At 68.2% G+C, this 24,959-nt stretch overlaps 6 protein-coding genes across 6 annotated transcripts; 2 read left to right on the top strand and 4 right to left on the bottom strand.

Moving 5' to 3' along the window:
- Positions 1-106: 106 nt before the first annotated feature.
- Positions 107-997, bottom strand: PDE6G (phosphodiesterase 6G). Its single transcript, XM_063175920.1, has 4 exons — positions 853-997; positions 494-746; positions 379-419; positions 107-294 (listed from the first exon to the last, which is right to left on the bottom strand). The coding sequence occupies exons 2-4, from the start codon at positions 637-639 to the stop codon at positions 218-220; spliced, it is 264 nt and encodes an 87-aa protein (XP_063031990.1). The 5' UTR covers positions 640-746; positions 853-997; the 3' UTR covers positions 107-217.
- Positions 998-1,897: 900 nt separating this feature from the next.
- On the bottom strand, positions 1,898-3,681 carry OXLD1 (oxidoreductase like domain containing 1). Its single transcript, XM_063175919.1, has 2 exons — positions 3,624-3,681; positions 1,898-3,069 (listed from the first exon to the last, which is right to left on the bottom strand). Exons 1-2 carry the CDS (start codon positions 3,657-3,659, stop codon positions 2,716-2,718), a joined length of 390 nt encoding a protein of 129 aa, XP_063031989.1. The 5' UTR covers positions 3,660-3,681; the 3' UTR covers positions 1,898-2,715.
- A 115-nt stretch (positions 3,682-3,796) lies between these two features.
- CCDC137 (coiled-coil domain containing 137) lies at positions 3,797-5,918 on the top strand. Its single transcript, XM_063175916.1, has 6 exons — positions 3,797-4,079; positions 4,437-4,564; positions 4,740-4,953; positions 5,209-5,291; positions 5,377-5,456; positions 5,595-5,918. Exons 1-6 carry the CDS (start codon positions 3,835-3,837, stop codon positions 5,787-5,789), a joined length of 945 nt encoding a protein of 314 aa, XP_063031986.1. The 5' UTR covers positions 3,797-3,834; the 3' UTR covers positions 5,790-5,918.
- Positions 5,919-7,378: 1,460 nt separating this feature from the next.
- On the bottom strand, positions 7,379-14,269 carry GPRC5C (G protein-coupled receptor class C group 5 member C). Its single transcript, XM_063175779.1, has 5 exons — positions 14,215-14,269; positions 9,244-10,264; positions 8,571-8,665; positions 8,241-8,384; positions 7,379-8,074 (listed from the first exon to the last, which is right to left on the bottom strand). The coding sequence occupies exons 2-5, from the start codon at positions 10,253-10,255 to the stop codon at positions 8,042-8,044; spliced, it is 1,284 nt and encodes a 427-aa protein (XP_063031849.1). The 5' UTR covers positions 10,256-10,264; positions 14,215-14,269; the 3' UTR covers positions 7,379-8,041.
- A 964-nt stretch (positions 14,270-15,233) lies between these two features.
- Positions 15,234-17,205, bottom strand: GPR142 (G protein-coupled receptor 142). Its single transcript, XM_063175780.1, has 2 exons — positions 17,073-17,205; positions 15,234-16,747 (listed from the first exon to the last, which is right to left on the bottom strand). Exons 1-2 carry the CDS (start codon positions 17,203-17,205, stop codon positions 15,885-15,887), a joined length of 996 nt encoding a protein of 331 aa, XP_063031850.1. The 3' UTR covers positions 15,234-15,884.
- A 3,849-nt stretch (positions 17,206-21,054) lies between these two features.
- Positions 21,055-24,527, top strand: BTBD17 (BTB domain containing 17). The gene is made up of 3 exons (XM_063175778.1): positions 21,055-21,180; positions 22,156-22,432; positions 22,940-24,527. Exons 1-3 carry the CDS (start codon positions 21,090-21,092, stop codon positions 24,018-24,020), a joined length of 1,449 nt encoding a protein of 482 aa, XP_063031848.1. The 5' UTR covers positions 21,055-21,089; the 3' UTR covers positions 24,021-24,527.
- Positions 24,528-24,959: the final 432 nt, after the last annotated feature.

Here is a 24,959-nt window from a genome sequence, read left to right as displayed (position 1 = left end):
CAAATAAACCTTGTCAGAATCCTGACCCCATCTGTGTTCTGCCCATCCCACCCCAGGCCCTGGGGAGCTGCTCTCCCTCCTCCCCAGCCCACAACACTGACTCCTGTACTCGTTAGGGTTTAATGAGCGTTTTTCCAAGCTGAGCCCCCTGTCCCCAGCATGGGTAGGGGGGCTTTGATCTACACAGCACTACAGGGCTGGTGAGCCTGCCCAAATCCTAAATGATTCCGTACTGAGCCAGCTCGTGCAGCTCCAGGTGGCTGAAGGCTTCCCAGGGACAGATGACAGTGATGTCTGAGGAGAGAGAGGACAGAGTTTGTGGCAGTGTGACCCCCCCCAGGCCCTGCCCTCCCCACCAAAGGGGTGGCATTCCCATACCTGTTCCCAACCCCTCCATGCCGGGGATGTCGTCACCAAACCTGCAAGGAAAGAGGAATTGTCTGGCCTGACCCCATACAGGGCCCCTCCCATCCCAGAGCTGTTCCCCACTCACCCCTGCACCCCCTTTTTGGGGGGTTTGCTCTTGAACTGCCTCGTCTGCCTCTGCTTGAACTTGGGGGGTCCCTTGCGGGGGGTGGCGGGACCCCCGCTCACCCTCGTGGCCGATTTGACCTCCAGCTTGGGGGGCTCCAGGCTCATGGCTGGTAGCCCCGGGGCTCACAGCGTTCCCCTGGGCTCACGGGTGTTCCCTGGAACACACGGTGTTCTCTGGGCCTTGCAGAGTTCCCCTGGGCTCACGGCGTTCCCTGGAACACACGGTGTTCCCCAGAACTCACAGAGTTCCCCGGGGCTGATGGTGCTCCCTGGAGCTCACAGGGTTCCTGGGAGCTCACAGTGCTCCCTGGGACTCACAGTATTCCTCACGGTGCTCCCTGGGGCTGACGGTGCTCCCGGGAGCTCACGGTGTTCCCTGGAAGTCACGATGTTCCCTGGAGCTCACAATGTTCTCCACAGCTCACGGTGCTCCCCGGCTCTCACGGTGCTCCCTGGGGGCTCCCAGTGCTCCCCAGAGCTCAGCGCTGGCACGGGACGGCTCCTCGCACCCGCTGGAGGGAAACGGGGCCACCAGCTTCTCCTCCCACCCAGCCCCTGCCGGGCTCTGCAGAGCCCCCTCCCCACAAGGCTGGGGGAGCCCAGCTCAGCGTCAACCCCAAAGGCAGGGAAGGGCACCCCCAGGGCCACCAGGGCTGCTGCTGCTCCTCCCTGCCCTGTCCCCACCCCAGTGACACCAGGGCACCCCTCGGGGCACTGCCAGGACCCTCCGTGGCTCGCCCAGGTTGGTGTGGGGTACCCCAGGCTGGGAAGGGGGAACAGGGGATGGCCCACGGCACCAGGAGTGGGAATTTGGGGGCACAAGCCCCGTCTGGGATCGGTGTGGGGGATTTGGCCCTGCTGCAGAGCTGGACACCGCTCTGGGAAGGAGGACCCCAGCCCAGGGGATGTTCCTGGATGCTCCTGGAGAGCAAAGACCCCCCTGTCCCCTCCCCTGACTCACAGAGTGCCGCGGTCCCGGCTCCAGAGCTGCTCCCTCCGCCCAGCCCGGCTCCCTCCGGCCTGGAGATGCTCTGGGGGGCTTTTCGGGGAGGGAGATTTATCCTGCCCGGGGGTAATAGGATTATTTACCTCCCTGCTTTCCCCAGGGGTAATCCTGGGGTGTCCTTCCCCTGCTCTGGGGGGAGGAGGGCTCAGGATTAGCTCTGCCCGTGCCCATGGGCAGTGGATCCCACGTGGGGGGATCCCATTCCCAGAGACCCACCAGTGTCCCCTGATCCCACAGGGAGTGATGGGACCCCCATTCCAGCCTCCAGCCCAGCCTGGTGGGTCCAGCAGCCCCTGCTCATGGCTGGTGTTGCTCCAAAGCTTCCCTAATCCAGCACTAAAGCAATTAAAAACAGACTAATCTCGGCACACTTTAATTGAACTTCAGCCCCCGCCACTAATTGCAATTAGTTGGGCTCCAACAAATAGGATTAAAGAAATCCAGGAGTGTTTTCCATGGAGAAGCACCTACTTCCCTGGCAGAGAGCAAAGCCTGGCTGTTAATTGGGGTTCATTAGTGAGTGACACTCAGGGCTGGGTGGCTTCTTGGGGACCTTGTCCTGGGATGACATGGGGGGTCTGGGTGGGTGTCAATGGCTGTGAGACCCCCAGGATTGAGGAGGGGGTTTGGGACAAGTTTCTGGGGATTGAAGATGGAGGCAGAAAAGGCACCTTGCAGAGCAGCCCAGCAGGATGTGACAGCAGGGACAGGGACAGTGTCCTTGACAGGAGGCTGCAGCTCCCCACGTGCTCAGTGCCACACGCTGCCCCCATGGAGAGGCCACTAAGAGGCTTTGTGGTGTCACTGGGGAGGGTCTGGCACAGCCCCCCCGGCCCTCCCCATCACCAGGGCATGGCCAAGGTGCTGAAAATCCCCCCAAGGTGCTTAAATTCCAGCTGGGATCACAGGAGGAGGAGGAGGAGGGCTGCCCAGCCTGCCCTTGGCAGGGATTTGCCACGCTGAGGAGGGCATAGCATCCAGCTCCTGGGAAATCCGGGGCTCAGGACAGCCCTGAGTCACCACCTGTCCCCAAGGACAGCCCCCTGTGAGGCAGGAGGTGACCCAACCTCGCGTGACACCCCTGGGATGGCACACTCAGCACACAGCAATCACTCCAAACCACCCAGGCACGGATCCTGTCCCCCCAGGGGTGTCCCCACTCAGTCTGGGGAGGCTCATTCCTTCCTGGCACGCAGCCTGATCTCCATCCTGAGGATCATTTTGATGTTCTCGTCCTCCACGTGCTGCTCCACGGCCGCCAGGGCCTGGGCTCCGCCGTCGCGGTGCAGCTCCAGCAGCTGCTCCACATAGCCCACCCAGACACAGTTGGGGCAGCCGGTGCCGCAGCAGTGGGTGGGCGGGGGGGGCACCGGGGGGGCTGCACGAGGGTCCCCACTGGCGCCATCAGGGGTGGCTGTCCTGCTGTCCCTTCCCGGGGTGCCCGAGGTGCTCCCAGGCTCTGCTGTGCTGTCCGAACTGCAGGAGGTGGCGGGCTGGGGGCCTGGGGTGCCCCTGGGGCTCTTTGGGGGCTGCAGGGAACAGAGACCCCCGTGATGGGGCCAGTCTGGGGGGACACGGGGGGACGGCTGCACCCCCAGCTCAGCCACAGGAACGCGCTGCTCCCAGTGTACCCCCATTGTCAGCACCTCCATATATCCCTCCAAAACCCCCAATTCCTGCTCCAAAACCCATTCCCTGCTCCCAGTGTACCCCCACTACCACCACTGACACATCCTACTCCCAACACCCCAAATTCTTGACCCCCACCCCATTCCCGGCACCCCCCTCAGCCCCATGCCCATCCCCTCCTTGTTGCCCCCATTCCTCTCAATCCCCAAGCCCCCCTTGTCCCCTCATCTCCCCAAGCCCCTCTTGTCCCCTCATCTCCCCAAGCCCCTCTTGTCCCCCCCATCCCCAGCACCCCCCATGACACCCCAGTACCACCTCCGTCCTCGCTCACATCTCACACCCAGCACCTCCTGGCCCCTCCCGAGGCCTCCCCCGTGTCTCCCCATGCCCAGCCCCCCGTTGTCCCCCGTTGTCCCCCGTTTTCCCTCCGTTATCCCCTCCTGTCCCCGCTCACCCCCCAGCGCGCCCCCGCCAGGCCCCGCAGCAGCATCCGGCCTCAGCCCCTGGCCCCGCCCCCGCCCCGAGTGACAGCTCTCGCAGCAAATAGCAACCCGGCGCGCTCAGAGGGGTGGGAGCGGCCGGGAAATATGACCAATAAGCAGCAGGGGGCGGGGCCAGAGAGCCGGAAGTGGCGGCGGAACGGGCACGTGAGGAGCGGCGGAACCATGGCCCGGGGACCGGGACCGGGACGGGGACAGAAACCGGGCCGGGGACCGCGACAGAAACTGGGATCGGGACCGAAACAGGGACAGAGACCGGGACCGGGACCGAAACAGGGCCGGAGACCAGGACCTGGAGCAGGAAAGGGACAGAAAGCGGGACCGGGACCAGGACAGGGACGGAATGCGGGACCGGGACAGAAAGCGGGACCGAGATCGGAGCATGGACCGGCCGTGCCGCTGCGCAGCAGGTCAGTGCCCGCGGGATCCAGTCGGGATCGCTCCCGGTTTGGGAGCTGCACCCATGCAGGGTCTCGGGTGGGTCTGGCGGGGGTCCCGTTCTCGGTGTCTGCGCCCTGATCTCTGCCCGGGTCCCGGTGTCTGCCCGTGCCCGGATCCCGGTGTCCAGCCATGCCTGAGTGTCAGTTTCCCACCGTGCTCAAATCCCAGCATCCTTCCATACATACATCCCGGTGTGCCGGTGCTTGGATCCTGGTGTCCCGGTGTCCGGGTGTCCGGGTCCCGGTGTACCGCTGCCTGGGTCCCGGTGTCCCGGTGCTGGGTCCCGGTGCTTCCCTGGCGCCCTCTCCCTGTGCTCATTTTCCCAGGAAGGAGAAGAAGGACAACATGAAGCCCAAGCACCCCGACGAGCAGGAGATCCCGTTCCGCCTGCGGGAGCTGATGCGCAGCCGCGAGGCCCTGAAGCGCCCGGAGCCCGGGAAGAAGCAGGTGGCAGGTGGGACACGCAGGTGGCCCCGGCAGGTGGCCCCGGGGCTGGCCCAGGAGCTCACAGCACGGCTGCATCCTGCCATGGGACATCCCCCTCCCTCTGGTGACGTCCCACCCGCGCTGTGCCGGCCGGAGGGACCCCGTGGTGTCACCGCTGCAGAAATGTCACCCGTCTCTCCTAGAGAAGAAGCAGCAGCAGCAGCAGTGCCAGGGCCCCAAGGCCCCGGGGGACATCCCCGTGCCCAGGTTCAGGAGGGGCAGGGGGGAGTCGGAGCGCTCCTACATCTGCCGCATGCAGCACGAGGTGCAGCACATGCTCTTCCTCGCCGAGAACCAGATCCAGAGGGAGCCTGAGAAGGAGGGCACGGCTCCAGAGAAGTCCAGAAGGAAAAAAGAGTGAGAGCAGGGCCCTGGGGGCTGGATGGGGCCAGCCCATGCCTGTGGCATGTCCCGTTGCCCAGGTCTGGGAGTGCAGGTGGGGAGCAGTGGGTGCCCTTTCCATGGGGATGGATCTCTGGGATCAGAGCCACGAGTCTGCTTTACCCTCCTGGGGGAAAAGCTGTGGGATTTGGGGGCTCCTGTGGGGTGGGGACTCACTGCTCGCTCCCTGTCCATCCACCCCTGAGCCCCAGCTGTAATGTGGCTCTTCAGGTTTCAGAAAAGGAAACTAGAAAAAGCTCGGAAGAAAAGGGAGGAGAAGAAGGAGGCCATGCTGGAGAAGAGCCTGATGCGAGGTGAGAATGAGTGGGGGTGCTGAGGTGACCCCAGCCCTGTGGGCAGCACCCTGAGGGTCCCCCACTGACCCCCATTCCCTTGCAGACACGGTGCCCTTCGGAGAGGTGGTGACACAGCCCCCCACCATCACCTCCCGGCCCAGGGGACGGGGTCCTGCCGAGCAGGTGAGCTCTGGGGACAGTGCCACCCACTCTTGGGTACCTGGGAGGGCCGTGGTGGCCTCAGCGAGCCGGTGATGGCTCCTTGGAGCTCAGACCCGCTGTCTCACCCTTCACCCTGAGCTGTGCCACCTGTACCTGCAGGCTGGACGGAAGCAGCTGCTCCTGACGCCCCGCCTGGGTCACAGCCAGGCGTCCCCGGTGTCCCCGGTGGTGTCGATGGCTCGCCGGCGCATCCTGGAGGAGGAGCGGGCCCGCGTCATCCGCGCCTACCGCGACATCCAGAGGCGCAAACAGCTGGAGAGGGAGCGGGAGCGCACCCGGGCCGGGCCGGGCTGAGCCCCTGGCACTGCTGGGGGACATTGTCCGGGTGTCCTGTGTCACTGCTGAGCCCCACAGCCCCACACTGCGCTGCTCTGGGTCCCTGCTGGGCCAGGGACTTGCTTGGAGTAAAAGGAGCCCCTGGTGTGAGCGTGTCTGTGCTCCCTGTTCCTCAGGGGTTCCTGGGATTCCTCAGGGGTACCTGGGGGGTTCGTGGGGGGTTCCTGAGGGGTTCCTGGGGGGTTTTTGGGGTTCCTGAAGGGTTTCTCGGGTTCCTGAAGGGTTTCTCGGGTTCCTGGGGGGTTCCTGAGGGACACTGCTCTGCTGGCAAATGACAGTGCCTGGCATGTCGCTGTCACCACGGGCTGGCCCTGGCAGGGCTCTGGTGGGGCAGGAGCCTCGTTCCTCAGCCGTGAGGAGACCCCAGTTCCTGGCTCAGTGCTGGGGACGTGGAGCATGCCACAGGACTGCCACGCATGCTGTCACTCGCCTTTATTGTCGCTATTGGTGACCCTGTTTGAGCCCCAGCCCCACACAGCCCTGCCCTCGGCGTCCCTGCCCGTGTGGTCACGGTGAGCCCGGTGCCAGGTGTGCTGCCACGTCCCCGGTGCCACCTGCCGCGGCCCCGCCAGCCCCCGCGGGCAGCCCCCGGCTCCGGGCGGGCTCCGGGGCCGCTCCCGGCGCGGCGCAGCCTCACCTGGCCGGACAAAGGCTGCGCTGTTCGCGGCCCCGGCGGCACAAAGCGCTCCCTGTTGGAGCCGCGCTGCGGCCGGCGCTGGCGGGGCCGGTGGGATCCGCGCTTCCGGAGGGGCTGGGCACGGCTGGGCACGGCAGCGGGGCTGCTCCGCTGTCCCCTGCCGCCCCCGGGCACAGGCCCTGCACGCTGTTTGTCCTGTGGCTTTGCTGTCCCCGCGAAGGTGGCGGTGCCCTTGGGGGTGACTCTGCGCGGTGCCGTGCGGTGCCCGCGGGCGGCGTGTGCGCTGGGGTGACGGTGGCCCTGGTGACAGCGAGTGCCTGGTGCTGCTGGGCAATGTCCCCGCTGCCGCTCGGCGCCAGGTAAACACAGGTGCCAGGTAAACACGGCTGACGCAGCGCAGCGCGGGGGGCACGGCCGCATCCCGTGCCAACACCGTGTCCCCGCAGCCGGCAGCGCGGGTTGGTGCCAGCTAAAGGCGACTGCCACCCTCCCGCTGCGTGCCCCCTGTGCGGACACCGTGCAGGGCACCCGTGCCCACCGGCGGCCCCGGCGCCGCCATCCCGGCTCCGGCTCAAGGAGAGCCGGGCACCCGCTGCCCCCACCGCGCCGTTCCAGCCCTGAATAATTCATGGCACTGCTGCCCGCAGGCTTCCTGCCCGGAGGAGCAGGAATGGCTCTGGAGGGGAAGGCGATCCGAGCGGGAAACCACCGCGACCTTGGCACGTCCTCCGTGCCGTGCCACCTCCTGCCCGGCAGCCCATCTGCCCACGGCATCCCGGCCCCGCCTGGGCCATGGGGGTGCCCGGGGCCCTGTCCGGAGCCACCCTGTGCTCCCTGGCCCTCCCCTGAATGGGGGCACCCGGGATGAGGAACACCCGGGACCCCCAGCCAGCATCCTGTGACAGCATCATAGGAAAAACCACCTTTATTGGGGCGACATGAAAACATGAAAAGGAAACTTGGCAGAGAAAGCCGCAGGGAGGGCGAGGGGCCCAGCTCCCTCCCCACTCCCTGCAGGGGGGGAAAGGCACCGAGAAGGCGGCCAGAGCTGGGGGGGAATGGTCCCCAGCCCCAGCAAGGCACTGATCCCCCTCCCCAGCAACGGGGAAACAGAGGCACAGAGCGGGGACAGCTTGGTGTCCCCTTGTGCCCTGCGGTGGGACGGGGCCAGCTCAGCTCGGGGTCAGTGTAGGGCCAGGGTGCTGGGGGTGCCCTGAGCAGGGTCCCACGGGCTCCCCAGCTTTGGAGGGTCCATGGCCTGGGGGTGGCAGAGGGGTCTGTGCATCACGAAGGTGACAACGGGGGGTGTCCTCACGGGAGCCAGTCCTTGAGGCAGGGATCGGGGGTCCATGGCCAGGTGGGACGGACGGGCAGGTGGGAGCGCTGGCTCTGGGGCCGTGTCCAGGCGACCCACGGGCAGGAATCGGCTCTGGCTGCCAGCCGGGGTGGCATTCACACCTCACGGGGTGGCATTCACATCTCACAGGGTGGCATTCACACGTCAGTCAGGGTGGGATGGGGCTGGGCAAGCCCTCGGTTGTGCCAGCGCTGCGGGAGCTGCGTCACGGGGGCTTCACCAGCGGTTCCTGCTGTACGGGGACTGCACCTGTGGGCACAGCGGGGTGGCACCAGGACAGGGTGGCACCAGGACAGGGTGGCACCAGGACCACAGACGTGTACCCTGACCCACCAGGGGGTGCTCTGGGTGCCGGGCAGCCCTGTCACCATGGCAGGGCCGGACTTTGCCCCTGCTGCAGCCACCGCTCACCCACCTGGCAGCCGCGGGCGTCCCTCGGGATGCTGCAGTGCCGCGCCTGCGCCGCGAACGCGTCCTCGGCCCGGAGCGTGGAGCTGGCACTGCCGGGCACGGGGCTGGTGGATGCACGGGGCAGGATCACATCGTAGGGACCTTCACTCTGAGGGACAGGCACGGGGGTGGAAGGTCACAGCACCGGGAACGCCCCAACCCCATGGGAAGGCTTGGAAGGTCCCCACCCCGTTAGAGCAGCCATTGGGACACAGGGGCGACAGGAGCACCCACACCCTGTCCCCCATTCCTGTCATTCCTGGCAGGATGTGGCCACCCCTGGTGTCACACTCACCATCCCCTTGTGCATCAGAGCCATCTCGGTGGGCTGGTAGACACTGGTCAGCAGCTGCCCGTTGTAGCCACTGTATGGGGACACCGGCTTCTTGGCTGCCGAGACACGGGGACAGTCACCATGGAGCCAGTGCCACCCCACTGGGGCTCCCCGTACCTCGTTAGCAGGTTTAACGAGCTGAATCAGCAGCTGCCTGCCTTTCCCGCGGGACACTCCTGTCCCCAGGGATGGCATCGCTGCTGCCTGCCCCTGGCTTGTTATTGCAGGGTCTCTCGGGCGCAGGTGCTGCCCAGGGGACCCTCCCTCCCCCGTGGGGAGCAGACACCTGGCACACCCGCCCACGGTCCCCACCGGGACTGTCACCACCCTGTGTTATTGCAGGGCCTCGTGGGCCCGGGGCGGAGGGGCAGGAGCCGCGGGCACCCCATGCCGGGGAGGGAGGGAGGGAGGGAAGGAAGGAGCTCCCTGTGGCTGCTGGGCTCAGCCCAAACTGGTACACCCAGCCCGGCCAGTTCTGGGGAGCCACAACAGCAGCAGGCGCCAGCACCGGGCAGGTCACTGCCAGACGTCTCGTCACCCACCCTCCACTGCCATCCCCGGTGGGGACATCCCCAGGGTCCCCAGCAGGATGGTGCCCACCCTGCCACGGGGTGAGAATGTCCCTGGCGCCTACCAAAGGACGGCTCATCCATGGAGAAGGCCTTGTTCTCCACGAACATGCTCTGCGACTTGTGCTCCTTGAGGATGGTCTCGTAGCCCACCCCCCGCGTGGGGTAGCCGTCGTCCTCGAAGGGCTGCTCGGGGCTGCGCCGCGTCACGTGCGTCACCTCGGGGACGGCGTAGAGCAGCAGGAAGGCGGCGGCGTTGCACACCAGCGCGATGGCCAGCGTGGGGTCGTCCCAGCCGGGCGCGCGGCCGGCACGCCGGTTCCCGTACAGGTACATGACGGTCCACGCCAGCCAGATGGCCGCCGACAGCCCGGTGGTGGCCAGGATGAAGGCGCCGTGCTTGCGCCAGCGGCCGTAGCGGCCGCAGAGCGCGGGCCAGGCGGCGCCGAAGGCGGCCACCAGCAGGGCCATGACGTAGATGAGCGCCATGACGAAGTCGGCGCCCGCCAGCTGGCAGGGATCCGCGGGGCCGCCCTCGTGCCGCGCCACCGTGATGAGGAGCCACTCGGCGTTGATGATGACCTCGACCGAGGCCAGGGACAGGGCGGCCGCCAGCGTCACCCAGCCCCGCGGGGCTCGGTTGCGCCGCGCCAGGAAGTTGAGGGCCACGGCGTGGGCCAGCAGGCAGGAGAAGCAGATGGCGAAGAGGACGCCGAAGAGGAAGCGGCGCGAGGTGCAGGTGGAGAAATCCGGCCCCACGATGAAGTCGAAGGTCAGGCAGAAGAGGCCGAAGGTGCCCAGAAGGAAGAAGACCTGCGTGGCCACCAGGCTCTTCTTCTGGTGGTCCTGCACGAAGGGCAGGCTGGCCACCAGCACGATGGTGAGCACGAAGGTGGTCACCACGCCCAGGCTGGCCACCGCTTCCACGCCGATGCCCCAGCCCGCAGAGAGGTCACAGAGGTTGTAGTAGAGGGAGGAGAGGTCGTGGCCGCAGCCCGGGGGCGCCGTGGGCTGAGCGGTGGCCGTGGGCAGCAGGGCCAGCAGCACGGCCGTGGTGCCCATCCTGCTCCGTGGCATCCAGGGACCCTGTGGGACACAGCAGGGTCAGGGCACAGGGGATGGGGATCAGCTCCCAGCTCAGAGCATCCCTGCCTGTGGTCCCCACTGGGCATGATCCCATGGTGAGCAGTGGGGTCCTCTGCCCTGCTGGCACAACTGACCTCAGCCAACATGGCCATGGAGCTCCAGATGGGACAGGGAGCCACATTGGCTCCTTGCCTGGAGTGGGTGACAGCTGAGGAGAGGCTCAGCCCCTCTGTGCCCCATATGATCCCTCCCAGCATGTGAATTCTCTGGGAATTCTCCTGATCCCTTCCTCCAGTGTCAGGAGCAGCACCGTGCCTGATGTCTTCCCGGGAACAACAAACGTGGGCCCAGCCCAGGTGGCAGAGGGGATACTGGGGGACAGACCTGTCCCCTTGCCTTGTCCCTGCGTGCCACCACATTCCCCTTTCCACTTCTTCCGTCCCACTTCCCTCTGGCTTTGGGCACCGGCCCAGTGCAGGTCGCACGTCCAGCCTGCTGGCACGTAGGCAGCCGCAGCCTGGCACGGCACGGCACGGCACAGCATGGCACGGCACATCCGTCCCTGTCCCCACCGTTGTCACCCCGTTCCTGCCACCTCACGTTGGGCACGGGGAAGAGGAGGCAGCGAGGAAGCCGCAGCCTCACTGCTGGGGGAGGAACCCGGGAGGAGACCCCAGCAAGGACCTGCCGGGGCCGGGACCCCCGGTGCCCCGAGGGTCACCCCGAACCGGGCACTCCCCAGCCCCGAGAGGGACAGGGACCCCAGCACCGCGCTGGGACCGAGTCCCCGTGCCCGCGGGTTCCAGCAGCTCCGCCACCTCCGGTTCCCAGCGCGTTCCCCAGCCCGGTTTCCCGTCCCCCTCCAGCCCGGTACCCCCGCATCCTCCGCCCGGTTCCCCCGCGCCCCCGGTGGCTGCACCCGCGTCCCGAGTTCTGCTCCTCCTGCAGCCCCGCCCGGTTCCTCTCATCGCCCGTGGGCTTCCCCCGCTCCCCCGGCCCGGTGCCGCCGCCGCCGCCGCGCTCCCGTCGCGCTTCCCCTGCCCCTCCGCCGGTCCCCCCAGCCCCGTCCTCCCGCACACCCACCCCGCACAGTCCCGGTGCTCCCCGGCGCTTCCCGGCGCTCCCGCCGGGTCCTGGCCCCGAAACTCCGCCGGAGCCGCCCCCAAATCCGCGGCCGGAGGAGCTGCGGGGGCGGGCGGCTCTCGGTGCCGGTCCCGGTCCCTTCCCGTCGGCGTTGCCGGTGCCCCCCGGTCCCGCAGCGCTCGCCCCGCAGCCCGCCCCGCTCACCGGCCGCGGCCCCCGGTGCCCGGCGCTCCGCTGCCCCCGTGCCGAGCCCCGCCAGCCCCGGGGCCGCCGCACCGTGCGCCTGCCCGGCCCGGCCCGGCCCCTCCCCGAGGTGCGGCTCAGCCCCGGGAGCGCGAGTGGGGCCGGCCGGGACCTGCCCCGCCGCACCGGGCGGGGACACCGCGGTGCCGCACCGGCGGGGCTCCGCACCGGGGCACGGACGGGGAAAGAACCCGCGGAACGGGGGGAGCCCACCTGGGTATCGGTGTGATGGGTCTGGGGGGCTCTGCCATGGGTGTGATGGGTCTGGGGGGCTCAGTCATTGGTATGATGGGTCTGGGGGCTCAGCCATGGGTGTGATTGATGGGTCTGGGGGGCGGAACGGGGGCAGCCCACCTGGGCATCGGTGTGATGGGTCTGGGGGGCCCAGCCATGGGTGTGATGGGTCTGGGGGCTCTGCCATGGGTGTGATGGGTCTGGGGGGCCCAGCCATGGGTGTGATGGGTCTGGGGGCTCAGCCATGGGTGTGATGGGTCTGGGGGGCCCAGCCATGGGTGTGATGGGTCTGGGGGGCTCAGTCATTGGTATGATGGGTCTGGGGGGCTCAGTCATTGGTATGATGGGTCTGGGGGGCTCAGCCATGGGTGTGATGGGTCTGGGGGCTCAGCCATGGGTGTGATGGGTCTGGGGGGCTCAGTCATTGGTATGATGGGTCTGGGGGGCTCAGTCATTGGTATGATGGGTCTGGGGGGCTCAGTCATTGGTATGATGGGTCTGGGGGCTCAGCCATGGGTGTGATGGGTCTGAGAGGCCCAGCCATGGGTGTGATGGGTCTGGGGGTCGCAGCCATGCGTGTGATGGGTCTGAGGGGCCCAGCCATGGGTGTGATGGGTCTGGGGGTCGCAGCCATGGGTATGATGGGTCTGGGGGGCCCAGCCATCGGTGTGATGGGTCTGGGGGCTCAGTCATTGGTATGATGGGTCTGGGGGCTCAGCCATGGGTGTGATGGGTCTGGGGGGCCCAGCCATGGGTATGATGGGTCTGGGGGGCTCAGTCATTGGTATGATGGGTCTGGGGGGCTCTGCCATGGGTGTGATGGGTCTGGGGGTCGCAGCCTGGCCCCGCTGAGCGCTGCACAGCAGGAAGGACCCTCAGGGGACAAGGGACGCAGAGCGGGGTCTGTGTCACCCAGCCGGGATCGCCCAGCCCCGGTGGGCTCGGGGAGTGGCGCTCCACAGGCGGCCCCACCGTCCGTGCAAGGATTCTCCGGCCTGGAGGGGCCTCCCGGAGGAATGTCAGCTGATGGATAAAGCCGGAGCCCTTGGCAGGGCAGCAGGGCCCAGAAAAGCCCAGAAAACCCCAGAAAGGCCCTTTCTGCAGAGGGTCAGGGACCTGGGCAGCCCCAGCCCGGGCACGGGCAGGGTTTGGTGGTCCCTGTGCCCACGGGGGTGGTCGCCACCCTGGAGTTGGGATGGGCATTTCACAATGACCCCATTCATCCCTGCGGATGGGGAAAAGCCCCGGGAGATTTGGGGCACCCCGGGGCCCCGCCAGCCCTGGGAGAGGTTTCCAGGCAGGAGCTGCTATTTCGGGAGGGTGAAGCAAGAGGGTGAAGGATGCAGAGGAAAGTTCACCGTGCCTCCGGCGGGGCCTGCCCCGATCCGGGCCGGGATGGAAACAATCCGGGCAGAAAGGGCAGCGGAGCCTCCAGCGGCAGGACCGGCTCCCACCGGAACCGGCGGCGGGACCGGCGCCCGCCGGAGCCCCCGGGGACAGGACGGCGTGTCCGGGCTTAGACTGCGGCACCGCCACCCTCCCGCCCTCCTCCTGAGGCTCATTCGGCTCCGGGATGGTGTTCGGGATGGGATCGGGGCAGGGCAGGCGGGGGGGGCTCTGCAGCGGCCCTCGTGCCTCAGTTTCCCCAGGGGTTTGTTCCCCGGATCGGGCAGCGCTCGCTGTGCGGGAAAGGCTCGGCCCTGGCTAAGCGGAGCCGGGAGCGGAGGCCGCTCGTCCTGCCGCCCCCACCCCGCAGCCCGGCCTCTCCGCCGGCTGCTTCCTTCCGCCGGAGGCTTTCCCGCTGCTGACTCAGCACAGACCCCCGTGACCCCCGCAGGGGCCGCCGGCGGGCGCCCGTCCCGTCCCGTCCCGTCCCGTCCCGCCGAGGCTGCCCCCGGCGCTCGCTGTCCCCGTCCTTGGCGGGTGATTCCCTCACCCCCTTACCATGGGAACCCCCCATTCCCCCACGGGGGGCGATTGCAGCCCCCTCCCCACGGAGACCCTCGTGTTCCACCCCTTGCGGGCGTTTTCTGCTCCCCGTTCCCAGCGGGACCTGCCCGCGTTTCCAGCCCAGCTCCCGGCGGGTCCCGCAGAAAATCCCCGCCAGGCTGCGGGGTCACTGCGGGTGATGCCCACCCTGTGCCACCCTCGGGTTCCTCTCGGGGTGCCCGGCCCCCAACTCCGGGCACGGGCAGAGGCCGATCCTGGCTGGGGTGGGTTTGGAGCCGCGATACCAGCGCTGGAACTGGGCAGAACTGGGCAGAACTGGGCAGAGCTGGTCCTTCCAGCACTGGGGCCACACCGGGGGGCTGCGCTGTCGCTCAGCACCGCACCTGGAGCCCGGCCAGGCTCTGTCCGAAAACATCAGCACGCATTTTTTCCAGGCTTACCTTTCCTCGGGAGCCGCAGGGACGGGCGGCGGGCACGGCTGGCACGGCGGGCACGGCGGGCTGAGCCCCGGCTCCCCTCGGCAAGGAGCCGCACCGGGGGTCGCCGCCGCCCTCCCGGAGCCTCCCGCCGCTCCGGCCGGGGCTCGGAGCCGTTCCCAGCGGAGCCCCTCGCTCCGGCGGACGCCGTCAGCACATTTCCACCTCCTTTGCCAAGTCAATACGCACCGGTTGGCACAGGGGGGCCGCCGGCGATCGGGGGGGCCCGTGGCAATCCCGGAGCTCCCGCCGAGGGTTCCCGAGGCTGCCGAGCCCCCCGGGCCGCGGCCCCTCAGCCCCTGCCCGGCTCGGGTTAATAACTAATCCCTTCCCGCTCCTGCTCTCCTCACGTGCCAGAATTAATGGAGCGAGAACCTCCCAGGTACCTCCCGCGCCACCGGCTCGGGTTTAACCCTGTCCCCCCGTAGGGATCCGGCCTGGGACGAGGTGACATCCCCGGAGGGATCTGTCCAACCCGGAGAATGACCCGGGCGCAGGGTGGGTCCGTGGGGTGTCAGCCCCACACCCTGGGGGCAAAGCTGCGCCCCATCCCACCCCACAGCGGGCACAGCCAGGCTCGGCGTGGGCAGAGGCTCTGGGGGGATTTGGGGCGGTCTCTGTGCCCTGCCAGGAGCCAGCTGAGGTCCCGATCCCCCCGGGCACCCCCTGGCTCTGTCCTGCCCCCGTCTCGGGAATGCGGGCGGAATGCTGGACGGTTTTGGGGGATTACGTTAAGGACCTCAGGGGGAATTAGGGTGGCGGCGGGGCTGGTTTGGGGAGCTGGGGGTGCCAGCTGCCTGCCCCGTCAGTGCCAGCTCCGCAGTGTCCCATCCCTGCCCTCTGCCGGCTGCTGGGGACAGGCTGGCCCGGCACGGCCGCTCCTCCAGCGTCACACCAGTTTGGCACTGGTGTCACTGGGAGGGCAGCCCTGGGTGTGCCCGATGCAGGGGGCATTGCCCGGGGGCCGCAGCCAGGGGGGTTAATGGGTGGGGGCCGGGAGCTGTGACCTTACCGTGTGTGCAGACCCCATCGCAGCGAGCAGACCCTGTGGGTGCTCCCCCAGCACTCCCGGGCACGGGGCAGGGGCACCGGGGCGGGCAGGACAGAGGGACCCCGTGCCAGAGATGCTGCAGCAGGATGCCTCCGTTCCAGCTGCCCCAGGGAGCCGGACCCAGCCAGAGCTTTGGTCTCAGCACGGCAGTTTATGGAGTGGCACCCAGGGAGGGCACCATGTCCTTGTCAGGGCTCACAGGTGCTCATTTGTGCCCTCCACCCCTCACCATGGGCAGCCCTGGGCTCCCCAGGACCCTCGGTGCCACTGGGCTGGGCATGTCCTGGATGAGATCCCTGGATGAGTTCCCTGGATGAGCTGAGCTCCCTGGATGAACTGAGCTCCCTGGATGAGTTCCAGCGTTGTGCCAGGGGCTGAGCATGGGCAGGGCCGAGCTGCCCACCCTGGGCTGCTGCTGCCAGGCAGGCACCACGGCATCCCCAAATGAGTGTCTGGTCACAATCCCCTCCTCCTGCCACCCCCAGCAGCATAACCCCAGCTCCATGGACGGGGTGAGGGTCTCCCCGCTCCTGGTGCCATCCATGGGGCTGGGTGGGCATTGCCAGCTGGGCGCCGCCATGGCTCAGAGCGTGGTGCTGCCCAGCAGTTTCAGCGGTTCCAGCCCCGGGGGTGGGAAGGGTGGGCAGCGGGCGCTGCCACGGCGAGGGGCTGCCCGCGGCTGCCCCCGCAGCACCTCGCCCACGGCGCGCCGGAAGGTGCTGCTGACAAAGCCGTAGAGGAAGAAGTTGAGGGAGGTGTTGAGCATGGCCACCATGTTGGCCACGTCCAAGGCCAGGTGCACGCGCCAGTCCCTCCTGACCGAGGCCACGTACAGGTGGCACATGGTGACGACGGCGCGGGGAGCCCAGAGCACGACGAAGGCGGCGGTGACGGCCAGCAGCAGCGCCGCGGCCTTGCCGCCCCCCGCGCGCCTCCGCCGCCGCAGCTTGCGGACGATGGCCGAGTTGGCGGCCAGGAAGATGCTGCAGGGCAGGAAATAGATGGCGACGCAGTGCAGCCACTTGAGCGCCGTGTCCAGCGCCGTGGGGGGGTCGGCGTCGCGCCACATGTCCAGCCACCAGTAGAAGGGGACGCCGGTGGCCAGCGCGGCGGCGAAGACGGCGGCGATGATGCGGCGGGTGCGGCGCGGGTAGGACACGGCGCGGTAGCGCAGAGGGTGGCACAGGGCCACGTAGCGGTCCACGGTCAGCAGCACGGTGACCCAGGTGGACGCGTGGTTGGCCGTGAACTCCAGCACGGTGACGGTGTGGATGAAGGCGCCGGGCACCGCCCGCGCCAGGATGGCCGTCTGCAGGATGAAGCCCACGAAGATGATGAAGACCTGGGTGAGGATGTCGGAGGTGGTCAGGGCCAGCAGGTACCAGTAGGACGATTTCTTGGTCCTGGTGGCCAGGCGGGACAGGGCCACGGCGGTCAGGATGTTCGCTGCGGGGAGGGGAGCGTTGGTTGAGGTGAGATCCGGGGGTTCACAGCCCCCCCTGCAGCACCCGGACCCCAGGGCTGCCCAGGCTGCAGCTGAGGGGAGCTATAAATATCCCAGTGCCGTGGGGATTTGCTGGGCTGATTAATCTCTTCCGTGTGCCAGCCCAAGCGACGCAAATGCCATCTGTCCCCGTGGCGTGGCACCTGCCCCGGGCCGGGCAGCACAGCCGGGCACCGGGGCCAGGTCTGAGCCTGGAGGGGAGCAGGTAAAGCCCCTCCATCCCGAGGGTTTTTCATTCCAGCCCCCCAGCCCCCTCAGCCCCCTCACCTGGCAGCCCCAGCCCCAGCAGGACGCTGTAGTACACGATGGGCACGATGCCAACCAGGCAGGGGGAGCGCTCCAGCTCCGGCTCTGGCAGTGCCCACGACGCCGCCGTGCTGTTGGGCACTGGCACCGTCATCTTCCACCACAAACCGGCTGTGAGGAGACACAGGAGCACCAGGGGCATCAGATCCTGATGGCACCCGGGGGGAGGTCAGCTGTGACATGGGAGAGGGGGCCTGGGGACAGGGACCATGGCCTGGGTGTCCCTGATGTGGCTGGATCCCAGATCTGGCAGACCTGGGGCTGCTGCACCCATGGGAGGCAGTGCATCCCAAACCCCCTGTGCCATGTCCCAGAAGAGCCCCCGCTGCCAGAGCTGCTCCTTCTTTACCCCTCAGCCCCGTTTTTGTAGAAAACCGGATTAAAACATCATGTTCTGGGGCAGCTGCCAGCAGAGGGAGCCTCTGGCGCCCAGCCCGGGCTGGGTGCCACCCGACGGCTCCCAGTGGTGGCAGAGAGGACCCAGAGGTGCCGATGGGTGGTCTTAGTGGTGCCAAGTGTGGGGTGGCCATCTCCAGGCTGCCAGCTGGGTCCTTTTCCAGCTCCTCAGGCTGGGGCAGCGGAGCTGGAGGAGCCCTGCCCATGGCCCCGCCCGGATCCGGATCCTGATCCGTATCCGCATCCTTATCTGTGCCCCATTCCTGCCCCGGTCCCTGCCCCATCTGTGCCCCATCCCTGCCCTATCTGTGCCCCATCTGTGCCCCATCCCTGTCCCGGTCCCTGCCCCATCTGTGCCCCATTCCTGTCCCGGTCCCTGCCCCATCTGTGCCCCATCCCTGCCCTATCTGTGCCCCATCCCTGCCCTGCTCCTTGCCCCATCTGTGCCCCATCCCTGCCCTGCTCCCTGCCCCATCTGTGCCCCATCCCTGCCCTGCTCCTTGCCCCATCTGTGCCCCATCCCTGCCCTATCTGTGCCCCATCTGTGCCCCATCCCTGCCCCGGTCCCTGCCCCATCTGTGCCCCATTCCTGTCCCGGTCCCTGCCCCATCCCAGCCCCATCCCTGCCCTGCTCCTTGCCCCATCTGTGCCCCATCCCTGCCCTGCTCCTTGCCCCATCTGTGCCCCATCCCTGCCCTGCTCCTTGCCCCATCTGTGCCCCATTCCTGTCCCGGTCCCTGCCCCATCCCTCCGCCCTCTCCCCACGCCCGGATCGTGCCCGCGCCGCCCTCGCCCATTCATAAACCACGGAGGCTCCACCCCCTCCTGAGCTCTGCGCTCCTATTGGCTCAGGGGAGCCCGGCTCCACCCAATCGGAGAGGGGATTCTCGGGAGGGGTGAGGCCAGAGCTGAGCGCTGCGTTCTGATTGGTCAGAATCCTCCCCAAATTTGCATCTCATAGGGACCGCCCCCCTCGGTCCCAGCACGGGATGATGGGGGGCGGTCCTGGGATGGGGATTGGGGGTACGGGAAGTCCTGGGGGTCCGGGGATCGGAGGTTGGGGGTGCGGGGGGCCCGGGGGTTGTGGGGTAGTCTTTGGGAGCGGGGGTGTCTTGTGTGTGAGGTGCAAAGGGGGGTCCTGTGCTCAGGGAAGGGGTACGAGGCACCACGCTCCTCCCAGTCCGACCCTGGCCCCAGGGGCACCCCAAATGCCCCTTGTCCCCCTCGATGGCTTCAGGGTCGGGGTTGGAGGGGCGGTCAGGTCTCTCTCCCGTTCCGGGACCCCCAGTGATGGATCTGCTCCCCCAGAAGTGCCCGAGGCGTGTGTGGGATCCCGGGGGTCCCACCTCCCCGACCCTGCAATTCCCGGAACCCCAGCAAGATCCCGAGCGCAGCCCGAGGGAGGAGAAGGGGGGGATGGGGGGAGCCCAGGGGTGCCAATTAACTGCAAATTAGCTCCGGTTCATCAGCAGGAGGTCCCGTCCATCCACGTCCCCCGCGGAACTGAGGCATCGATCGGCTGCAGCTGCTGCTCGAGCGCCTTAACCCTTTCCCAGCCCGATCCCCTTTGTGCTGCTGGGGCGGTGGGATTTCTCTGGGCCCCCTTTGCTCCCCCTGCCCGGGTTCCCGCTCCCCAAACCTGCGGGACAGGGACTGTCACCCCAGTGCCACCCGCCGGGCGTGCAGTGCCACCTTCCCTGGGTACCGTGTTTGCCGGGGACATACCGCGGTCCGTGTGTCCCGGTCAGTGTCCGTGTGTCCCTGCCGGTGTCCGTGTCCTGTGCGGGCTCCGTGTCCCTGCCCGTGTCGCGGTCCCCGCGGGCACCCGCAGCACGGCACAGCCTCCCGGGGCGCGGGGCGCGGGGCGGAGGGAGCGCCGTGGGCAGAGCCGCGGGCTGGGCACGGGGACGTCACCGGCCCTCGGAGGCCGGGAAGGGTCACCGGGGCAGCTCCGGTGGCCGTGACAGAGCTCGTCCCCACCCCAGAGCGGCAGGGATGGCGCTCCGGGGGCAGCTGGGCCGCTGCCGCCTCTGGGGACGGGAGGAGCGGGTGTGCACAGCGTGTGACGCGAGTGCACACGGGCGTGAATCCGTGTGCGCTGCCTGCGTGTCCCTGCCGGGCTCTGCCCAAGTGCCCATTGCCCGTCACCGTGCCTCAGTTTCCCCAGCAGCACGGGGGGGGCCCGCTGTCCCCTGCCGGTCCCTGGGTCCAGCTCCGTCCCTCCGGTGCCCCCCGGCCCGCGGGGCGATGCCCTGGCACTGCCGCCTGGCACAGGTCGCTATGGTGAGCCAACCCTCAGCCGCAATCCCCTCACCGCTCCCTCGCCTCGCCGCACACTGGCAGGTGTCACCCTGTCCCCTGGCGACCTCCAGCACCAGCCCCACGCTGCCCCGTGTCCCCCCACGGCCCCGAGCAGCCCAACACGGGGGTCCCGGGCTGTGGCCGCCGCCCGGGCTGGCACGGTGCCCCTGGAGCGCCGGGCACACGCTCCGCAGGCTGTTGTTTATCAGGCGCTGGTGAAATGAGGCGTCGGAGGAGGCGCTGAGCCGTGAACGGGCTGTGCCGCGGCGGGGCCCGGTCCCCGCGGCCCCACGGTGCAAGGACACCCCCCCGGGCCGGGGGCTCTGCTGGCACCGCGGCTTTGGGGGTCCCCAGGGCTGAGCATCGCCCCCTGCCCGAGCCTGCAAGGGGCCTGGGAGCCGCAGCAGGGCGCCCTGGGGCTGCTCGGTGTCTTGTGCTGAGTGTCCGCGCCCGAGGGTCAGGGACAGATGGCGATGCCACCCCCTCGGCAGCTGCTGCAACATCTGCCCACGCCCAACATCTGGAAGCGTGTCTAAGCCCGTGTTCAGAGGGCCGTGCAGGGCACGGGGCCCCTCGGCAGTGGGTAAGGGGCTGCTGTGCCCTTGCGGGATGTGCTGCTCCTCTGTGGGATGTGTCCCTGCCTGTGTCCTGCTCCTGTGTCCCCACGGGGTCACATCCCCGGTGACATCGGCACCGTCGGCCGACACCCGCCGTCCCTTCCCTGCTCGCCAGCACCGCCCCATCCTGCTGCTGTGCTCTGGGGCTTTGGGGGGCCCCAGCCCCGCGGTGAAGCCCCCCAGGAGGTGTCGGGGCGGGCGGGGGGCCAGGGAGGCCGCACAGGGCGCCCGGGCGGCCTCTTGGCTGCAAAGGCTGGGAAAAGGGCAGGCAGTTCCTGCCGGCAGCGCGGATGCCATGGTGATGGGCCGCTGCCGGCATGAATACCCATGAGCCGGGGGGAGCGGGAGGCCGCCGAGCTGTGCCCTGCATGCAAAGCCCCCGGCACAAAGCGCCGCGGCCGCGCGTGGGCTCCGTGCGGCGGTGCCGGCAGCCCCGGGTCCCGCGCGGCGCCGTCCCCGCTGCGGAGCGCCCGGGGGCGCGGGGCCGGGGCCGGGGGTCCCGGTGGGATGCGGGGGGGCTGGAAGCCGTTCCCGTGGCAACGGCCGGTCCCAGTTTCCACCAATCGATGCGGCGGCGCGGGCCCGCGGGCCGGGAGGGCGCGTGGCCTACATAAGCGGCGGGCGCGCAGCGTGCGCGGCACCCGGCAGATGCGCCTGCGACGCCATGGCCAGGCTGACGGGCACCCGGCCCGCGGGCACCCGCCGCTGGGGCTCTGCCGCCGCCTTCCTCCTCCTCCTCCTCACCGTGCAAGCCGGTAAGGGCGGCCGCGGCGCGGGGGAAGGCGCGGAGGGTCCCCGAGGCGCGGGCAGCGCTGCCCTCGCCGGGTGCCGGGGTGCGGCTCGGCGGCTGATGGAGAGCGGAGCGCGGCTCTCCGCTGCCCTCGGGGTGCCCGAGGGGATGGAAGTGGCTCCTGGGAGTGCTGAGCTCTCGGAGCAGGGTTGTGCTCGCTGGTGGGTACCCCGGGAAGGGCTCCGTGCCGCGGGGTACAGGGCGCCTGCTCCCCTTCCTCATCCCCCGGCCTTAAGCCGGCGCTGGGAAGGGTAATCCGTCGGCAAGACGGGATTTGAGAAGGAAGATGGATTTGAGACAGACGGGGCCAAATTCCTCCTGCGGGAAGGATGCTCGAGGAGCGGGTGGGACTGGTGTCAGGAGGGAGAAGAGGAGAGGAAGGAAAGATCCCAGTGCCCACAGGAGCATGGAGACCCCTGTTCCACACTCCCAGATCCCTCTCCAGTCCCTGTTGGGATCCCAACACAGACCTGAAGTGACACCAGGGCAGCTGGTGACCCCAGGCTGCTCGGGACCCCATTCCTGGCTGCAGGGCAGAGCATGCCTGGCTCCCCACACGCAGGGGCTCTCTGTCCCCCCACGTATCCATCAGGGATGTGAGGGTTCAGGGCAATACCCGGGGCTCCCTCTGCCCACAGCGGGGACGGGATCAGGACAGGCAGACCGGGCTGAGAGCCAGTGCCGCCGGCACCCGGCCATTTCCCAGCACACCCCAGCCTGGGACATGGTGGTCCCAGCCCTTCTGCTGCAGAAAGGCAGTTTTTTGGCTCTGGGGGACACAAATGTCCCCACGTCCTTTGTTCCCCCACACTCCCTTGGCACCGGCAGCCCATTGGCACTGGGGGAGCGGAGGCAGGAGGTGCACAGCACCCGGTAACCCCAGCCCACCTCAATGCCTGGCACTGGGGTGCAGCTCTGGGACGGTCCCATCTCCCCGCAGCCCAAAAAGCCGACTTTAGCGGGGACTCCACGGCGGCCACCATCAACCACTCGCTGACGCTGCTGCAGCGGCTGCAGGAGCTGCTGCAGAACGGCAACGGCAGCGACTCGGTGCTGCGGGTCCGCTCGGCCGCCTCTGACGAGCCCAAGGTGTTCCACACGCACCAGCTGCTGCTCAGCCTCCAGAGCGAGGTCTTCGAGAGCCTCCTGCGCAACCAGAGCGTCGTGACCCTGTACGAGCCGCCCGAGACCGCCGCGCTCTTCGAGAAGTTCATCCGGTGCGTGGGGATGGGGAGGAGAGGAGGGTGCTGCTCTCTTGGGAACCATGGGGAGCTCCATGGGATGGGCATGGCCACAGGGATGCAGCCAAGGATGGGGATGTTCCCTTGGAGCCACAGGGAGCTTGTGGGATGTGCGGTTTGGGAGGGATGTGCGTTTTGGGGGGGATGTGCACTTTGGGAGGGATGCAGCCCGAGAGGGAGGATTCCTCTCAGGATCTCCCAAGAAGGAGAGCCTGTGGGATGAGTGTACTTGGATGGATGCAGCCAAACAAGGTGGGTGCTCCACTTCATGGGATGCAGCCAGAAAAGGAGGATGCTCCGCTGGTGACCATGGAGATCACGTGGAATGGGAAGGGAGCATCCAAGGAGGGGGTGATGCTTCCCTGGAAACCCTGGGGACCCCATGGGGTGGGAATACTCAGTGAAAAGCAGAGACTGCTCCCTTGGGAACCGAGCTGCCAGGGATGGATGTCCCCAACGTCACCACCCCCTGCTCTGCCCCAGGTACCTGTACTGTGGGGGGGTCTCCATCCTGCTGCACCAGGCCATCCCCATGCACCAGCTGGCCAGCAAGTACCGGGTCTGGGGGCTTCAGCGCGGCGTGGCCGAATACATGAGGACCCACCTGGCCAGTGAGTCCAGCCAGGGCCACGTGGTGGGCTGGTACCACTACGCCGTGCGCGTCGGGGACGCGGCGCTGCAGGAGAGCTGCCTGCAGTTCCTGGCCTGGAACCTGTCGGCGGTGCTGGGCAGCGCCGAGTGGGGCTCGGTGAGCGTGGAGCTGCTGCTGCTGCTGCTGGAGCGCTCCGACCTGGTGCTGCACAGCGAGCTGGAGCTCTACACCGCCGTGGAGGGCTGGCTGAGCCGGCGGCAGCCCGAGGCGCCCGTGGCCGAGCGGGTGCTGCGCGCCATCCGCTACCCCATGATCGCGCCCAGCCAGCTGTTCCGGCTGCAGGCGCAGTCGGCCGTGCTGGCGCGGCACCGCGCCGCCGTGCAGGACCTGCTCTTCCAGGCCTTCCAGTTCCACGCCGCCTCCCCGCTCCACTTCGCCAAGTACTTCGACGTCAACTGCAGCATGTTCCTGCCCCGCAACTACCTCGCGCCCAGCTGGGGCTCCCAGTGGGTCATCACCAACCCGGCGCGCGACGACCGCAGCACCAGCTTCCAGACGCAGCTGGGGCCCAGCAGCCACGACGCCGGCAAGAGGGTGACGTGGAACGCGCTCTTCTCGCCGCGCTGGCTGCCCGTCAGCCTGCGCCCCGTCTACTCGGACTCGGTGGCGGGCGCCGTCCAGCCCGTGCGCGTCGAGGACGGGCGCCCGCGCCTCGTCATCACCCCGGCCATGAGCAGCCCCGACTTTGCCGGCGTCAGCTTCCAGAAGACCGTGCTGGTGGGCGTGCGGCAGCAGGGCCGCGTGCTGGTCAAGCATGCCTACAGCTTCCACCAGAGCTCGGACGAGGCCGCCGATTTCCTGGTGCACGCCGACCTGCAGAAACGCACCTCCGAGTACCTCATCGACAACTCCCTGCACCTGCACATCATCATCAAGCCCGTCTACCACTCCCTCATCAAGGTGAAGAAGTAACGAGGTGTAGCTGGGTGCTGCCGTGCTGACCCCAGCACCATGTGGGGAACGCTTGGTCCTGTAGGTAGATGGCGGTCCCCTCGCTGGGGGGCTCCAGGACTGAGCTCTGCACTGCCCACCCCTCCCTGAGTGTTCCCCTGCCATGTCCCCATCGCTGTCCCTGGGGATGGAGGATGCTGGGAGTGCCCCAGACCCATGTAGGGGGTGCAGGAGGTGAAATGTGCAGCCCACGGGCACATCACAGACCCCAGTGGGTGTGGGGATGGGGACAGGGACAGCCCATCCTTCCTGTGAGGCAGCCCCAGGGTCTCTCTGTGTGTGCAGCTGGGTCCACCTCAGGAGCAAACAGAGCTGCCCAGTCTGGGGGTGAGGGGCCCATCAGCCTCCCCCAGTGGAGGAGGGTTGGGGGACACTGTCCCCACTGGCGGTGGCAGCTGCCCCATCCCTGTCCAGGTACCCCCACCCCTTTCCTAATAAAGCAGAAAATGAGTGTGGGACGTGTGGGGCATCTTTGGGGTGACGCTGCTCCCCAGCCCAGCTCCTTCTGATGGAACTCCTGGGAAGGAGAGCACCCATCCAGGCATGGATGCATTTCCCTGTGTAGATGCGGGTCCCTGCTTGGTGTGGGTTTGGGGAGTGATGGCCCCTGAACCTTGTCCTGGCACTGCTCACCCACGGGTGGGTTCAGCCCCTGAGCAGAGCCTGGGGAAGGGTCCTGCTGGGGGCTCCCCCTCAGCCCACAGAGAGCCACCCGTGTGATGTCCCCATCGCTGTGACAGTGCTGCTGGCAGCTCGTTAATGATTAATTAAGGGGGTGAGGAGTCGGGGTGGCTGCCAGCTCTACCAGCAGGGCTGTGTTTACCCAGTACTGATAACCCAGCCCTGGGCTGCTCCTGTGGGGACACAGAGCCCAGAGGGGACTGGGGCCCCAGCTGCCAC

The sequence above is a fragment of the Melospiza melodia genome, chromosome 24 (assembly GCF_035770615.1).
Source record: "Melospiza melodia melodia isolate bMelMel2 chromosome 24, bMelMel2.pri, whole genome shotgun sequence".
NCBI lineage: Eukaryota > Metazoa > Chordata > Aves > Passeriformes > Passerellidae > Melospiza > Melospiza melodia.
Note: the sequence above shows the minus strand (reverse complement) of the source record. Positions and strands in the feature narration are given on the sequence as shown.

Bases quoted from the DNA above. Each gene is read 5' to 3' on its own strand.
- PDE6G (XM_063175920.1), bottom strand. From the start codon at position 639: ATGAGCCTGGAGCCCCCCAAGCTGGAGGTCAAATCGGCCACGAGGGTG. The intron at 420-493 runs GTGAGTGGGGAA...CTTTCCTTGCAG, and splicing joins CCCAAAAAGGGGGTGCAGGG to GTTTGGTGACGACATCCCCG. The intron at 295-378 runs GTATGGGAATGC...CTCTCTCCTCAG, and splicing joins CATGGAGGGGTTGGGAACAG to ACATCACTGTCATCTGTCCC.
- GPRC5C (XM_063175779.1), bottom strand. From the start codon at position 10,255: ATGCCACGGAGCAGGATGGGCACCACGGCCGTGCTGCTGGCCCTGCTG. The intron at 8,666-9,243 runs GTAGGCGCCAGG...GTGTCTCGGCAG, and splicing joins CATGGATGAGCCGTCCTTTG to CCAAGAAGCCGGTGTCCCCA. The intron at 8,385-8,570 runs GTGAGTGTGACA...CCTGTCCCTCAG, and splicing joins CTCTGATGCACAAGGGGATG to AGTGAAGGTCCCTACGATGT.
- GPR142 (XM_063175780.1), bottom strand. From the start codon at position 17,205: ATGACGGTGCCAGTGCCCAACAGCACGGCGGCGTCGTGGGCACTGCCA. The intron at 16,748-17,072 runs GTGAGGGGGCTG...CCCTCCCCGCAG, and splicing joins GCTGGGGCTGGGGCTGCCAG to CGAACATCCTGACCGCCGTG.
- OXLD1 (XM_063175919.1), bottom strand. From the start codon at position 3,659: ATGCTGCTGCGGGGCCTGGCGGGGGCGCGCTGGGGG. The intron at 3,070-3,623 runs GTGAGCGGGGAC...TGTTCCCTGCAG, and splicing joins TGGCGGGGGCGCGCTGGGGG to CCCCCAAAGAGCCCCAGGGG.
- CCDC137 (XM_063175916.1), top strand. From the start codon at position 3,835: ATGGCCCGGGGACCGGGACCGGGACGGGGACAGAAACCGGGCCGGGGA. The intron at 4,954-5,208 runs GTGAGAGCAGGG...GTGGCTCTTCAG, and splicing joins AAGTCCAGAAGGAAAAAAGA to GTTTCAGAAAAGGAAACTAG. The intron at 5,457-5,594 runs GTGAGCTCTGGG...CTGTACCTGCAG, and splicing joins GACGGGGTCCTGCCGAGCAG to GCTGGACGGAAGCAGCTGCT.
- BTBD17 (XM_063175778.1), top strand. From the start codon at position 21,090: ATGGCCAGGCTGACGGGCACCCGGCCCGCGGGCACCCGCCGCTGGGGC. The intron at 21,181-22,155 runs GTAAGGGCGGCC...ATCTCCCCGCAG, and splicing joins CCTCCTCACCGTGCAAGCCG to CCCAAAAAGCCGACTTTAGC. The intron at 22,433-22,939 runs GTGCGTGGGGAT...GCTCTGCCCCAG, and splicing joins CTCTTCGAGAAGTTCATCCG to GTACCTGTACTGTGGGGGGG.